This window comes from Anthonomus grandis, chromosome 12 (genome assembly GCF_022605725.1).
Source record: "Anthonomus grandis grandis chromosome 12, icAntGran1.3, whole genome shotgun sequence".
NCBI lineage: Eukaryota > Metazoa > Arthropoda > Insecta > Coleoptera > Curculionidae > Anthonomus > Anthonomus grandis.
In genome coordinates this window covers 11,119,337-11,136,261 of record NC_065557.1, presented here as the reverse complement: position 1 = coordinate 11,136,261, position 16,925 = coordinate 11,119,337, and the positions used below count along the sequence as shown (strand labels likewise).

The window sequence follows — 16,925 nt, the reverse complement described above, 5'->3', positions numbered from 1 at the left end:
TATATAATTACGTTTAAATAATAATTATAACATTTTATTGCAACATAAATTAATAAATTACATTCCACTGAAAATTCATTTCATCAAATGCTTCAAGTGGCCGCCATTAACAGCATTTCAAACCAGTTATAACTATTTCAATAAACTATAGCGCTGTGAATATTTGACAGTCTCTAAATAAGTGTCAATTATTTGAAATTATTATTCATTTAATTGAAAGTATTTACAATGCGTTTAACTGAAACTGAGAAAATCAAAATATTAATTATGCTTGGCTGTACTGAGAAAACTAGAATATAACGAAGTTCAAATGATCTTCAACAATAAATATTCGAACAGAAAACGTGTAAGTCAGTCTACAATCGGTAGATCTGAGGCTAACAGGAGAGAGACTGGAACTGTTAAGGATCTTGGCAGACCAGGAAGGACTGGTATTTCTAATGATAAAAAACTCAGTATCCTCGTTTCATTACCCGAACCTCTCAAGTAGTCAGCTCGCTTTGGATAACACGCTTCATAGAGCGACTGTAACAAAATTAATAAAAAAGTAAAATTATATAAAATTAAACTACTTCAGACACCTAGAAGATGATCCAGACCGCAGAAACGAGTTTTGCCAGACCATGACCGAAGTAACTGATAATAACCCTAGACTAGTGAAACAGAGTTGCTTTTCAGGCGAGGCAAGTTCTTGTTTCAATGGATAATAGGCCTAATTTAAGATATATATGCTGTTGAAAATAAACCAGATGTGCCAATACAAGCGTTATGGTTTCAAGAGGATAAGGGCCTTCCCACTATGCTGCGAAGATTCCTAGATAATGTTTTCCCAAACCGGTGGATAGGCAGACGTAGATCAATAGAGTGGCCACCTAGGTCACCCGATCTTGTTGTTGTTGTTCTGTTCAATTGATGGCTCTGCTACGAGGCAATTTGCCAGCACTATTTGGAGATTCGGGAAAACTGTCGGGTATGTACCCTGTTCCCCAAATCGACACTTTCACTTTATTAAATTATCAATCACAATCGAAACTTTTCAATGCACGATGTCGCCTCCCTTACGATGCATCCGGCATCATCCGGCCTGGTTACCGGCGTGAATGGGATCGTTTACCACCGGCAAGGGGTTGGGTTAGCAAGGACAAACAACCACGTGTTGATGGGATGAAGGATAATGCGGAAGTGGGATAGAAACTTTCACAAAGTTTAATTCTGAAATGCACGTTGTACTAACGGCAAGGGGTAGGGAAGGGTCAAGGAAAGGAATCCGTGGGATGGGAAAGGACAAGAACAACCACGTGTTGACTGGGTGAAGAATGACGCGGAAGTGGTCACCCGATCTTAATTCATTGGACTATTTTATTTGAGGTTATGTCACAGGCCACACATGCTTCATATCTTTAAAGATCGCATTCGTAATGTAATTATGAATTTTTCTCCAGATACAGATGAAAATGTATAGCAAGAATTTATCATTCGTCTGGGGTGCTGCAGGTAAGTAATTTACTGTTGATTGTTGAAGACAGGTATAGATTATATATTATTGAAATTATCCGTTATTAAATCACAACCCTGTATATTAATCGTATATAAAGTTTTAATTTTTTTTAATTCTGCAAAACATTACTTAAAGGCTGAAAAATTATAATAATTTATTCCCCAACCCAACGTTTTCCTTTCAAAAATAGAAATATAGAAGGGACAAAGTAGTTAGTGCACATAAAAATTAACACTAATTACATAACTGGTTCTACTATTGAGTACAGGAGGAATGAGTTTTCAATTTGAAACTTAAATGCTATAATGATATAATTTATTTAAAAAGTCACCAACTAAATAATTGGCACATGTGTAAAAATTGCGCTTTTGTATATTTTTAATCACATAATAATAATTTTATTTTCAAGAGAGTCATACCGGGTGGCCTAGAATAAAGGAAACACTATATAACTTTTAAAGCAACTTTTTGACACGTTTGTTAAGCTTAAAAATGTAAAGAAATTAAGTATTCCCTTTATCCTGGGCGTACCAATATGTTAAATTCTACCGCATGTAAAAATCAACTATAAACCCAAGAACATCAGCACTCTCGAACTCTACAGTCTTTACAACCTATCACACTATCCATACTGTAAGTTTCTACCTGTATCGTACAACTAAATATCGATATTTGGTTTTTAATGGAAGCGGTGGCGGCTTGAACCACCGTATCTTTATCACAGTATTCATCTATAATAACAAAAAAAAGCTATAAATTTAAAATAGATTTTTCCGATTATTGAACTTACCAACAGCTAAATGTGCCGTCACTACGTTTTTACCAGGTGCCAGCGACCACACGTTCAAGTCGTGCACGTGTATGACCCCAGTAACTTTTTTTAATTCCGCCGCTAACTTATCTCTGCTTATCGGGCTACCCTGCATCATTAACCAAATCGAGTCTTTGCCCACTTGGGCAGTAGTAAAAATAATAATCACAGAAAAGATCAGGGTGCAAATTGGATCTGCCGCTTGTGCTTCAGGAAAGACCTGAAAATCAATTATTGAACACGAAACCACCAATGCGTGTCACTATTTATATAAATATTAAATTTAGGAAAAATTATGAACTTGAAACTTTATACTTTTCGTTATATTTAATTCAACCCAAGTCCAATAATTCTTATATTACAATAATTTACTCTAGATATAATAGATATTTTTTATCCGGTCAAGAAATGTTTTAGGTGTGATGATTAACGTATTTGCTTACAATAAAAAGTCTACGTCAAAAGTTAAAGACACCGATAGTTCGGCACCGATGATATAAATTTTCCGAGCGTATATACCCAGAAGCTAAAGTTTAATTTACTGACAATAAGGTCGTTTCGGTTAAGATTCAATAATTTTTGTATTTCTAGAAAAGCGCTAGGTCATATCTTTCCACGTCAATTATGAAGACTTCTGCTAGTACTTTTCTTTAATTTACGATTCCCTATTACAAAATAACAACAAGATATATATATTTAGGTTATGTAAATATAAATTTAACAAATTACAATAAATAATAAATTCCAACTAAAGTATTCTTAGTAAAATCCCTTTAATGAGTTAATTAATATCTTACTATTTAAAAAATCCAGATTTCCTCTGAAAACTAAAGAAAAATTAATTATTTTGCCTAAGAGGAATGAGGAAAATTTCTCTCAGATAGTAAGAATGGATAAGAGACAATACCATATAAAATTTTATAAACTAGAGAAATATCATACATAATCCATCTTTCATCTAGGGTAAGCAAATTTAATTTGTTTAAAATAAGAGAATTATCATTTTCTGACATGAGATTCAAATTAAACCTGTAATTACAATACCTCAAAAATTTGTTTTGTATTTTCTTACGTCATGACTTACATACATCATACTGTGAAGTCCAAATAATTGAACCATATTTAAGTTGTGATCTGACCAACCCGACATACACTGACTTAACCACTTCCAGGGACAGATTCGCGACTTAACTGTTAATGGATTGACATGTTCATTAAAATTTAATTGACAATCAATGAGGATTCCCAAATTCTTGGCTTGTTTGTTATTACAAGGGAATATCAGTTTATGAGGAATTTCTCTACAAAAATTGATAGCAAAAGTGACTGGAAAAATGGAATAGCCACCCAGTCACTTAAATCGAACGCCATCAAATGATACACAGTTCTAAAACCGAAAAAGGAACAGGAGCTGGGTAAATACACTAGCGTCTTTCAAGCGAAAATACACGCTATAGAAAGATGCACTCAATTAATCCTAAACAGACACTATCTAAAGCAGATCGCAATCTTCACCGACAGTCAAGCGGCCATAGCAGCACTGATCTTATATGTCATCAGTTCTAAAATGGTAAGAGACTGTTTAGTGAAACTCAATGAGCTAAGAAAGAAAAATAAAGTCACAATATTTTGGGTATCTGGTCACACAGGCGTGCAGGGGGGCATTGAAGTACTTTGACTTGATGCTAACATTAAGCAGCAATTAGGAAGGGGCACACAATAGATCTTACAGGTCGCAGTGTAACTTCACCCTTACTTTAATCTAATCTAATCTACCACCAATTTTCGATCACAAAGAAAACTAAGCACCCACCCCGCAAATCCATTAGAAAAACCTATATTTATTAACTTATTAAATAACAGCAAGTGATTTATTCTGTCAAATGCTTTGGAGAAGTCGGTATATATGGCATCAGCCTGATAACCCTCTCCAAGGCACCCGACAGTTTAGTGTTGTAAGTGAGTAGATTAGTTTCTGTAGATCGACTTCCTCTAAAACCATGCTATTCATCAATTATTAATTCTGTACATTGCCTATTTAAATAGTTATAGAGTAAGCGATCAAAAAATTTGGAACTGAAGACTGTATAGATACACCACTGAAGTTTTTAATCAAATCATTCCTTTGCCCTGATTTAAATATAGGTTATATAAAACTTTTTTCCAAATAGTTGCACTAGTGGATTTGTTAAACAGTTTACCAAAAGGCTGAGATAATGAATATCTACACAACTTCAAGGCCAAATCCGGTTTACCGTCGAGACTAATCATCAACTTATCAGGCAAAGGCCCCAACTTTTCAAGTACTTCTCCAACACTTATCACTGGACAGTCAATATTAATTTGTAGTAAAGTTTGTTTAGGAGGTATTGCATTTGAATTTGAGAAAACTGTAGCAACGTGGCCGGTAAAAATACAATTTCCCGGCCATCAGTAGCTAAGACATTATTACAGGTCAAAATTTTTGAAATTTCAATTAGAACTTTTTTTTATTTACAAACTTCCAGAAATTGTTTGAGTTGTTGGTCAGATCACTATTGATCGTATTTAAAACATGTTTGTAACAATCCCTCTGTTAAATTTTTACACTGTGCTTTAGCCCTACTGAATTCCAAATAATCAGAGACATGCATTCAGAAAACTGCAATAATTTTTTCGTTTGTTTTTTTTTTCAGAGAAATTAATCATATTAAATCTCTAAAAAAGTAAGAAGGAAAACCGGATGATTTAAATTCTCTTTGTGGAACAAAACATTGAATACCATAGTTTAGAATTTTGTAAAATTCAGTTAACATTTAGATCGCTATTATTGAAAATGAGAGACCAATCTATTTAAACGCACAAAAAAACAGATATTATAACTTTTTAGTTTTTAAGCTTACTTTTATTATGACTGCAGCTATCAGTACCCCAACACTTTGAAGGAGATCTCCTAATACGTGAGCTGCGGCTGCTCTCACGTTTATGTTTTCTGGGCCTTGATGAACTGAAGGACCATGGCTATGAGCATGGCAAACGCCGTGCAACACTCCACCCATACTGGAAATTTAAAAAAAAAACAGTTCATTGGTGACATAAGATAGGACTAAATATGTTTAGTTATGATGTTTTCCTACTTTTCTTGATAAATTCGTAAGAAAGCAAATAGCAAACATAGAAAATTTTAATGCAAAAACTCTCATTTACGACCATTGTCAATTAATACATTTGTTTTCTAACCAACTAAATGCAGAAAAAATACTCTCGTTTTGAAATAAAGGACCCGAAAAAGAGGTTATCAAGAAATAAAGTAATCAGTTGGTCTTGTTCTTAAATAGGAAGAATTTTACATATTCAATAAAAATATTTGAGGTGCATATTAAAATGAGACATAGTTCGCGCAACATCATATGAAAATCAACATCAAATTAGAAAAGAACGTCAATTTTTCCTAAAATCTAATTTTAAGATGATAGATATCTGTGCGAATCGTGACTTTATTATACCTAAAGCATGTATAGGTATATATAAGCGATAATACACACGTGAAACCTAAAAACTACTTTACAATTTAAACGCCATCATTTAAACCATATTACCAGAAAAAAATAAGGAAAAGCTTCTAACCTGGAGATTATTGACACTTGACTGGTATATAAAGAAATGTTCTTAGAATATAAATAATTATTTCTTTTCATAGTAATATTTGTAAATTTGGGCCAAAATTAAGTGTCATAATAACTCACAAGAGAAGAATAATTAGGTTTCATATGTGCAGAATATTTTAGAATTAAATATTAAACAATTAAAATTGCATTTTCTTTATTAATACTTTACTTACATGATGTTTACAGCTAATCCTATAGATGCAACAATAAGCATCGTGTTTGCGTCTAGATCATATTCTTCCTTATATAGTCGCCTTAGAGCTAATACTAGAAATACTACTGCTAGGAACCATATTGTCAATACACTAAAAAAGAAGATCAACCATTAAATATATTTATTATTTATTCATTATTTATAATTCTGAGCTGCCTTTACATATATAAAATAATGAAACTATTGATCAAAAAATTTGCTTTACCATGTGGGTACATTCATCAAAATTACTGTTAGTTGTTATCTACAGAAAATTAAATTATAATATATATATAATTATATTGACATTACATTGGGTATTATAAGTATTAAATATTTTTACACTGATTTCAAGCTCAAAGGCAAATAAATTTCAGCACAACTAAAATATAATAGTTACATTCATGCTTCATGGAGCACTATAGAATAATATTATATAGACCTACGTTAGTGTAATTTTACCTTAAAAAAGCACCTATAACTTCCGCCCTATGATATCCAAAAGTCATACGTTTAGTAGCGGCTTTTTTTGCCAATACTATAGCCAAAATGGAGATTATAAATCCTACGAAATCTGAAAACAAATGGGCAGCATCGGTCATTACGGCCAAGCTACCTGCCAGGTACCCTCCAACCAGCTCTACAATCTAAAATAAAATGCCTTATAATACTATTGATATATGTAATTCACATACCATAAATAAAAAACAAAAAAACGAAGCGGCCAACAACTTCTTGAACGCTCTGGAGTCCTCATGCTGGGAGGACAAGGAGTTATGGCAATGAAATTCACCCTCGCCATTGTCATGGTCCCTAAAACAACCTTCCTGTAAAAGAATATAGTGTAAATATTTTAATACTTACTCAGGAAATGGCTGATATTCAGACATCATTTTATCTATTTAATTTATTAAAAAATATCAAAAATCCTATCAGGTATAAAATTCATCTTATCATTATCTTGTTTTATTATTGAGATAAATTGTTACCATTGCTATCTTATTTTGCTAAGGAAATCTTTCACCATGTGAAAACCTGTTATGCTTTACTAATGAATATGGTTTAATTAGGAAGTCAAATAGTACTACAATATATTGTTTGTTAACTGTAATTTTTATGTCAATGAATTATAGAAAGATTTTTGTGTGGCATTTATGGTTAGTAAAAAAAATTAATTTGGTAGTTTTACCTTATAATTGTTTAATAAATTTTGTATCTTGTATTGTGTGAAACTAATTTATACTAATTTAAATCTGAGGAGAGTTTAAGTGTGGTTTAAAATATTAAAAAACTTTAAGAATGTGACTTTAAAATATACAAACACTAAGGATTGGCTTGGAATGCTTACATACAAAAGATCTAAAAGTGTTAATCTTCTTAGCATCAGCTAAATTATCTTTTGTGGACAAAAACATACCTCTAACATAGTCACTTATATTCCAATAGATATTCCCAGAAATTTTCATTAATTTTTACCACTTTTACTTTCACACTAAAATATCAGAGATTTATCTCGCTTATCCCACTTATATATTTACATAGAATGGCAGCTAGTTTTTTCAAAATATTTACCTACTCTTAACAATTATCAATTACGTGATAAAACTATGCTAAAAAATAATCAACATTTGGATCAAGTACCAGTTCCTATAATTAGATTTATGTAAAAAGTTGTGTTATGCAAAGAGATTTGTTTTGGGACCTTGAGATGTGCTTGATCACTTTCAATTTTTTATTTGTATTCAAAACAGAGAAAGTAGAGCCTTTTGCAGAGTCAATATTATAAATATTTCATCCATTCTTTGAATAATATACAATTCTGATACTTTCTTCTTTACATATTTTAGAGAAAACAAGCATTGAATCTTAAAAAGTTTGGGAATTCAAAATTCTTCAAAACATTGGGAAAATTTAGTTTGGGAAGTCTTTAGAACTGAACTGACTTATACCCTTCAGTTGGTTACCTACCCGACATTCTAAGCAAATAAGAAATTCTTTCATGTATATGGGAAATAGAATCATTCAAAATCTCCTTTTTGAGATAAAAAACCATAAATTTCACTAGGTTCAAAAGACTTTTAAAAAAATATGATCACTGGGGCCTATTATCCCCTATTTAAATGATGACCTCAAGTAAGTTCTGTAGTTTTTATACTTGTTTTTTATAAGCACAATTATTAATTTTTGTATCTGATTTCTGTGATATGTAATTAAATTAGAAGTCTAAACAATTTCTTTTTTTTTAATATGGAAACTGTATTTTTTTGTACTTTTTAATATTATTTGACAACTTTGTCTCTTTGTTATTAATAGTGATAACAATATTATTTAACACTAAATTGCCAACAACCTTGCTTGTCATTTATTTATCCTTACATAGTTTTTATTTTATATAGAGGCCACAAATAATGCTAAATAAAAGTGTAGTTCAAAGGAAAACAATAATTTTGGTTCTTTGTGCTTATAACTCACATTTATATGTAGATAAACTAAGAACCACACTTTTTAAAGTGAAATGCATTTTCTGTATTACAGGAAGAAGAAATGCTTGAACCGGGTGAGCTTATTGATCTACCAAATTATGTTATTTTGTCTAGTTTTTGTCAGATTTTGTCTTCTCATGGTGGATGTATGATATTATTATGTAAACACTTTTTAAAACACAACTCTTTTCAACAGGTAGATAAATTTAACCATCTCCTAAAGGAAATGACTTTTGAATTTACTGTAATTTACTCCAAATCCATAAACTTATATGTAATTTGTATTTATAGATCTCCTCTAGGAGACTGACGGCACTTTTATTTAAAATTCCATCGGCGGCTTACGTAGTTCTTACAGGAGACTTTAATATCAACTTTAATGATAAAAATTCTGTCTTTACTCTGCGCCTCGATCATCTAATGGGGGCATTTAATATACATATGCATGTAAAAGATTCTACTCGTATAATACAGTCAACAAGCTCCACTATTGACCATATTTGTTCTAATTTTCCATATGACTCCGTGGAGTGTACAGTCGCAAATTCTGCTTTATCAGACCATGAGTTTATACTATGTAAAATAGCAAATATACAAAAGGAATGTAGTGTATCTGCACAACGATATGGTCGAATTTTTGGTATTAATAACTTTAATAAGTTTCGTCCACTTTCAGCTCTTGAGTCCTGGAATTCTATTTTCGATTTATCTTCCTTTCACACAATAATTGTTAAGCTCTTTGATGCTTCCTTCCCAATGATTAAAATCAAACCGAAATCCAAACCTATAAAATCTTGGTTTACGAGGGGTTTGAAAGTATCTTCAAGAAATCTGAGATCTCTTCACACAATAAGAAAGTTCACTGACACTCCAGTTTTTCATAACTATTTCAATTTTTACCGAGCCTTGTATCGTCGTCTGATAAGAATCTCTAAGCAAACTTACTACTCCAACCATTTAAGTGGTTCATCTAACAAATATAAGGAGAGTTGGAAAATTATTAATGATATTCGTCACAATTGTGGTAAGCAGTCAAGACAATGCCCTGAAGTCTCTCCCAATGAAACAATCATATCCAGTCAATCAAACAATTTTTTTTCTAATATTGCTCTACAACTTCAGCAAAATTTGAACCCTTCTATTGATCCTCTTTCCTTTATGCCAGCCATTCATGTTCCAAATTCCTTCTTTTTTATAACTACAAACCTAAACGAACTCAAGGATATTCTGTATTCTGAAAAAAATAAAAATTCAACTGGAGAAGACAACCTTTCAGCTAAGATTTTTCTCAACCTTCCAGAAACGGCGCTAAAGGCACCAGTTGACGCAATTAACCTTTGTTGGAGCAAGGGGATATTTCCATCTTGCCTAAAATCAGCTAAAGTTATCCCAATTCACAAGGGTGGAGCTCTTGATAATCCTTCCAACTTTCGTCCCATCTCTCTCTTGTCTACGCTATCAAAGGTAATCGAAAAATTGGTTAAAAATCGAATAATGTCCTTTTTAAAGTCCAAAAACATCCTCACCAGACTTCAATTTGGCTTCCGTGAAAATACCAGTACCAATGATGCCATGTTTAATTTTTTTCATGAACTTTACTTCCATATAAATGCTGGTGGAGTTTCGGCGGCAGTTTTTTGTGATTTGTCGAAGGCTTTCGATTGTGTCTGCCATAGGATTCTGTTGCGGAAGCTTCATCATTATGGATTTCGGGGAGTTTCATCGTCTTGGTTTGCTTCCTATCTGCAAGATCGGCAACAACGAGTGCTTATAGGATCTAAGTACTCTGATTACCATCCTATCACCTTGGGAGTTCCTCAGGGTTCAGTTTTGGGGCCTATACTTTTTTTCCTATACATAAATGATCTTACCAATCTTAATGTACAGGGGAAATTTACTCTATTTGCCGATGATACCACACTTCTTTGGCACAGCCCAGACACAGATACTCTGCGAACTACATTAGCAACTGATCTTCAGGCAGTAAATCTCTGGTTTGAATCAAACTTGCTGTCACTAAATCCTCAAAAAACCAAATTATTGTGTTTTAAGTGTGCTCTAAACCACATGCCTTTTTCTAACTCAGTAGTTCAGCAGTTTGATAATACAAAATTTTTGGGTATATTCATTGACAGAGAACTCAAATTTGAAGAGCATATCCTCGGTACTTGCAAAAAGGTGTCTGCAGGTTGTTTTGCAGTCAGAGCGGCTACCCTGGAGCTTGGCATGGAGTTTGGAAGATCTGTATATTTTTCATTAATTGAATCCCACCTTAGGTATGCCATTTGCTTCTGGGGTAATGCAGCTGCCTACCTTCTACAAATGCTGCTTGTTTTACAGAAGCGTGCTGTACATTACATCTGTGGGGCTAAACCAAGAGATTCCTGTCGCCCATTATTTGTTAGGCTGGGCATACACACTGTCTTCTCCCTCTACATTCAGGAAGTGGCCTGCTTACTTTTTGCAAATTGCTTTAAATTTATAACCCCAAATCCAAGATACTTAATGCGTCAAGTGAACCATCTAAATCTTCCAATCCCCTCCTCCACATTAACTAAAAAATCTATTTTCTGCGAGTGAATCAAAATTTTCAATCGTTTACCAGGTGGAATCAGGGAGGCAACACGTACTTTTAAACGGAAATTAAAGTTAAATAACTTAACACTTTTAAACATAAATTGAAAATACTTTTGACCGAAAAATGTTACTATTCGCTAGATGAATACTACGTCGACACATTCTAATTTTCCCTAAGTGTATGTTTACAGTATTTGAATTTTATTTGATTTGTTTGTATTTGATTAGTTAGAATTCTTTGCTGTCTTATACTTGAGGGGATAATTATGGAATTTAATTTACTTTTTATGTACTTTTTTTCTGCTGTTCTTATGTATTGTTTTCTGATGTTTGTTTTGGAACTCAAGTGTGTATGGGGTGTAGTGGTAAGTTTAGTGGTAGTAATTTAAGGTAGCTTTGTTTAGAACAATTTTTCTTTGTTAATAACAATAAAGCATGTTTTTTTTTTTTTCATGCATTCTATTATTGACTATAACCCCAATATTTAATCAACTCTATTAGGGATCTAGCTGAAATGAAACTGGATTCAGCTCCTTTTAAGCTTATTCAATTAATTATTAAGCTGGTTATTCTACTATTACTGAGTTAATCAATTAGACTAAACTTACATTAATTGGCAAAGCAAGCAAAGGAGAATCTTCTGAATTATCAGTCCGAGAATCATCAAACATAGGATTTTCAGTAATGAGGTTCCTGCTGGTCAAATTGCCATTTAGTATTTTGTGTTTATGGCATTTATCACAGTTTCCTACATTTTCATTATCCAATAATACATGTTCCATATCATCATTGTAGTGGTTACACTCCACAACATCCATTTTGGTGAAAAAGGCAAACATTAAGCATGTATTTTAATGAATGAAAATACAGGAACTAACTGCAAATTTAATAAGACCACAAGTATAAATATATAAAAAAGCCACAATTGAAAGTCTAATGAATAGACTAAATATTAGGTATAGAGGAAGTATTTATCAGCTTACCGATAAAAATAGCATAAATTTCTCATATCTGTTAGAAACTAGGTACATGCAATAATTTGGCACTTAAAATTATATTGCATCCTGAATGACACCTGAATAATGTTTTGTTTGTTTCAATTACACTGATGCTGAGTTATGCTAGGTTAAACAACCAGGTGCTATTTCTTAATTCATTATACGTTTCATTAACTTTTTATGGAGATTTCATTTTATTAACATGTAACGTTGTTTTAAAAAAACAAGTAAAAAAAACAAATTTATGTCAACTGAAATCATCTGTTTATTAGTGGAGAAGTTGACAACACCGCAATAATAACATGTATGGGCAACCCACCTGACCATTGTTAAAAAGTCTCTAAAATTATAAGAAATATAATTTTTTACGAAGTTTTACTTAATTTTTTTTTTATTTAAAAAAATATATATTTTTAAAATCAGCGCTAATTCCTACAATATTGTTTCATTAATCTCAAGCGGGTTGCCTATAGACATCGATATGCCTTCCTAAAAACTGCTACAACATTGTAATATTTGACAACTCGTAATGTCATATTTTGCAACATTCGATAAAATCGTAAAGCAGTGGCGCAGATAAATTCGATCGATCAGCAATCTTAGAAGGAAATGGTGAATTCGCCGGAAAACTTATTTAAAATGTATTACTTACCCTCTATGCTAATTTACGCAATATGTATTTAAGGTAAATTTACTAACCCCGAAAAAAGTCACATTTCTACTATGGTCAGGCTGATATTCGAAAAGTTATGTAAAAATATGATGCATTTACTGGCTAGAAAAGTCACAATACAAGAGGTAACTAACAAACAAACAACTGACGAAATTCACAGAACGCATAGAAATAATTTAGAACTAATGTAAAGACCATACAACTGTTTGAGTTACGTGATTATACAACAGGTACGTGATTACCTATACTCTGGATACCGCTATACTATTGTACGATAGTTGAGGCATATAGGATCAAAACCCGCTAAATCCAATTTTAGTCAAAAATATGTTATATACATGATTATATTCCTCATGAAAATATCTAGCCACATGAACAGAAATTCAGTAACAAAATCCATCTAATCCACTATAAAATATAGTTTAAAAACTAGGTCCAGTTTCAAATTCCCTTAAATCCAGCTTGGTTTATTTTCAAATACCGCCAAATCCAAATTAGCCAATCAGATACTCAGCTAGGTGGTCATGTGGTCAAAATAGTATTGCCAATATAAATCCAAATTAGCCAATCAGATACTCAGCTAGGTGGTCATGTGGTCAAAATAGTATTCCCTTGATATTATTATTTTGAATTGCTGTCAGAAACGTCTCGTTTGCGGTTGATATCAGTATGTTTTCAAAGTTTATTTAATTTAAAAAAGTAAAGTATAATAAAAGTAATGTGCGATAACACGAAAGAAATCGTCGTAGTAAATCAAAATAAGGCTAGAAAGAGGCAGCGAGCTCCAGAAAATTGGAAAAGGAATGTGGAAAAGACCAGAAGGTAATGAGTTTTTTAAAACTAAGGATGGTGTGTTCTTTTAGATATTCTGCTGTAACTCTACCAAAATACCCAAAATGTAAACATTGTACTAAAGTTATAGATGCAGTACTTTGACAATGTTAGATATTAAAAAGTTTCATAATGCTTTTTACGAGAACCAAACTAAGGTGGGTCAAGACAACTTTATCATAAAGTTCTCCCAGATAGGGTACAAACATAGTGGAACGACGAGGCTAGAGGCACAGCGACGATATAAGCGACGTGGCAGGAGACATACACATAGTAAGGAGACAGAAGTCGCGATTAATTGCGACTCTTCAAATTCAATTTAGTCAAAACAATGTTTTCCGACAGTGAAGATGAAATTTTGTTTGACAATGCCGCGCTTCGCGGACTTATTGTAATGGGAGGTTTAAACAGAACTTGCTCTGTACATCCCATTAATAAATCGCGCAAACGATTTGGACAGTATCATACACTATTTTTTTAACTCAAGCAGCATCCAGACCGATTTTTCGAGTACTTGAGAATGGATATTGCTACTTTTAACTATATTTTAGAAAAAGTGTCTCCATGTCTACAAATGAATTGGACAAACTACAATAAACAACCCATTGGACCGGAAGAGAGGTTGGTTATTACTTTAAGGTAAGTTGAATGTATATTTTTGTACAAAAAAACATAATATTTATTAAGTATTACAACTAAACAGGTCAATTAATATAACATCTTAAACACTGGAAAAAATGAACAAAAATAAACTAAGTAGAAATATTCTTTTCGGTAAAAACATAAAACGAAAGGAGTTGGCGTTCTGATTGATCGGATAATCGAAAGGTTCGATTCCTTGATTCTGATTCATTTGATTAGTATAGCCATAAGCATATCTCTGAACCAGATCTTGAACGCCATTTCTAAAATGCAAAATGTTGTTATCCGTAATTTTTCTCACGTGTGGTAGTAGACTCTTAAAAAATGACAGATGATCATCTTCTTTGGTTTCATTTATGTTTGCCCTCTTTGTTCTAATGAACTTCAATTTCTGTTCCTCGATGGCCAATAAAGCGTCAACATTATTTTTTCTTTTACGGAGTCGGCCCTTTAAAACTGTTCGAGGTTCAGCAAAATGACTTGACGTGCCTGTAGATGAATCCTCAGTGTTTTCGGAAGCAACAGAAGCAGGTGTCAATGGCTCGACATTCACGGGATCTTGTACATCGTCTATTGTTTCCGTCTCCACTCTATCGTCATCAGAATTCACATCAGATTGCACGTCCGTAGCAAGCGATTCATCCAAAGAATCTACCAAATTTCCCGTTGCTTGTCGAGGCCTAAATTGATCCTTTAAGAATAACAAACTTTTAAAATAGGGCCAGTGGGATTTAATTGCAATGTCCCCTGGATCACCAGACCGTGGTATGGGAAGTTTTTTCAGTTCTCTTCGGAAATAATCTCTTAAATTTTTCCATTTAGTTTGGGCCACCTTCACTGCAAAAAAATGAATTTCAGTTACGAATAAGCTATTTTTAACATTGATTTTTGTTTCAGAAGTGGTTCATTCTAGCATTAGTGTTAAAATAAAATTGAACACAGCCTAATCACTGACACTAACTAAAACTTTATTATTTTTTATTGCAGATATTGTGCTACAGGGGAATCTTTCAAAAGCCTATCATTCACTTTTCGCATGGGAGCTACAACAGTTGGATCAATTGTTAAAGAAACTGTTAACGCGGTATGGAATATATTACAGCCAATACACTTGCCAGTTCCAACACAGGATGATTTCATTAAAATCAGTGAAGATTACATGAAAATCTGGAATTTTCTTAATTGCTTAGGTGCATTGGATGGCAAGCACGTAAAAATTAAATGTCCCAGTCATTCAGGAAGTATGTTCTTTAATTATAAAAAATTCTTCTCGATCGTTCTTCAAGCAGTCTGTGATGCAAATTATCGCTTTACTGTAATAGAGGTGGGAGGATATGGACAACAATCCGATGAGGGTACTTTTCAAAGTTCGGCTTTCTCTAAATTACTTTCAAAGAAACAATTAAATGTACCAACTGAACAGTCTCTACCACATACGCAAATTCGAATGCCATTTGTTTTCATAGCCGATGAAGCATATCCACTACAAGAAAACTTGCTTAAACCCTATAGTAGACAAACTCTGAATCCTGAAAGGCAGTACTTTAACCAGCGATTATCTAGAGCTAGGAAGACGATTGAATGTTCATTTGGTATAATATATGCAAAATGGAGAATATTATCGAAAGCCATAGAAACAAACGAACAACTCGCCGACATTACAATTAAGGCAATTTGTCTTTTACATAATATTATCATGGATAAAGAGGGTTTCGAAAGGCATTTAAAATTGGTCACAGAAATTCCTGCAAATAATAATTTTACAAGACCCAATTGGAATGCAAGAGGTCGGGTTCCCAATTAAGCAATTTTTATTCGTGACACATTTAAAGATTACCTAAATAATTTCCCTATTCAATATGAGTGACTCTGTATATAAAATAAAGGTATGTACTTAAAATTTACTTTCCTGTTATTCCACATTCTGTAGCTACTTGTGACCAATTTCATCTAATACATAACGGTTTCTATGATCTGGATGAGAAGCATTCCATAATGCACGCCTGTTGAACACGCAGGTTATTATGTTTACTTGCTCAGCCATTGCGTATATGCTGTACCAACAAACAACCTTTTCTAAACCAAAACATGCAAAAACCAATCAAAACCGTCCCGTATCAACGCGGCAATAAATGCAAATTTTATCTCGACGCGCACCGCGTCGCTTTTCTCGTCGCCTAGTACCGCGTCGATCTCTTTACTATGTTTGGCTTCATTACAATACACGATGAAATAAAAGCCGCGTCGCTTACCTCGTCGCTGTGCCTCTAGCCTCGTCGTTCCACTATGTTTGTACGTGGTACTTACGTCGCCGTCGAAATAACAAGGGAACATCCAGTCGACAATTTGCGTGCAAGTATTTCATCCCAAAGAATCAAAATAATAATTTGGTACCAGTTTGCCGTGAAAGTTTTTTAGGAGTACTTTGCCTTCGCCCAGATAGAGTAAAAGGTGTTTTGCATCGACATTTCACAAGTCGTAATATGGCAAAAGAAAGGCATGGTGGAAATAGAAAAGAAAGATTATTTTAGCCTAGAAGACATGCAATAATTAGCTTTATAAAAAAAATGTA

General features: G+C 33.0%; 2 protein-coding genes across 9 annotated transcripts; one reads left to right on the top strand and one right to left on the bottom strand.

The window, feature by feature from the left end:
- Positions 1–1,799: 1,799 nt before the first annotated feature.
- Positions 1,800–12,437, bottom strand: LOC126742865 (zinc transporter 2-like). Of its 8 annotated transcripts, none has more exons than XM_050449687.1 (9): positions 12,193–12,437; positions 11,962–12,086; positions 11,818–11,902; positions 6,845–6,976; positions 6,612–6,796; positions 6,130–6,261; positions 5,192–5,348; positions 2,289–2,529; positions 1,800–2,229 (listed from the first exon to the last, which is right to left on the bottom strand). In XM_050449687.1, exons 2-9 carry the CDS (start codon positions 12,021–12,023, stop codon positions 2,081–2,083), a joined length of 1,143 nt encoding a protein of 380 aa, XP_050305644.1. In that variant the 5' UTR covers positions 12,024–12,086; positions 12,193–12,437; the 3' UTR covers positions 1,800–2,080. The 8 variants fall into 8 exon arrangements, with proteins under 8 accessions (XP_050305644.1, XP_050305647.1, XP_050305642.1 ...); XM_050449690.1 differs by having other exon boundaries at positions 6,845–6,962; XM_050449685.1 differs by having other exon boundaries at positions 11,818–12,086.
- A 1,171-nt stretch (positions 12,438–13,608) lies between these two features.
- Positions 13,609–16,588, top strand: LOC126743028 (uncharacterized). The gene is made up of 2 exons (XM_050449952.1): positions 13,609–14,350; positions 15,341–16,588. The coding sequence occupies exons 1-2, from the start codon at positions 14,232–14,234 to the stop codon at positions 16,155–16,157; spliced, it is 936 nt and encodes a 311-aa protein (XP_050305909.1). The 5' UTR covers positions 13,609–14,231; the 3' UTR covers positions 16,158–16,588.
- Positions 16,589–16,925: the final 337 nt, after the last annotated feature.

Coding starts and splice junctions, on each gene's coding strand:
- LOC126743028 (XM_050449952.1), top strand. CDS start 14,232: ATGGATATTGCTACTTTTAACTATATTTTAGAAAAAGTGTCTCCATGT. Junction 14,351..15,340: donor AGGTTGGTTATTACTTTAAG/GTAAGTTGAATG, acceptor TTTTTATTGCAG/ATATTGTGCTACAGGGGAAT.
- LOC126742865 (XM_050449685.1), bottom strand. CDS start 12,048: ATGTTTGCCTTTTTCACCAAAATGGATGTTGTGGAGTGTAACCACTAC. Junction 2,530..5,191: donor TAGCTGCAGTCATAATAAAA/GTAAGCTTAAAA, acceptor ATTGATTTTCAG/GTCTTTCCTGAAGCACAAGC. Junction 2,230..2,288: donor GACGGCACATTTAGCTGTTG/GTAAGTTCAATA, acceptor TTGTTATTATAG/ATGAATACTGTGATAAAGAT.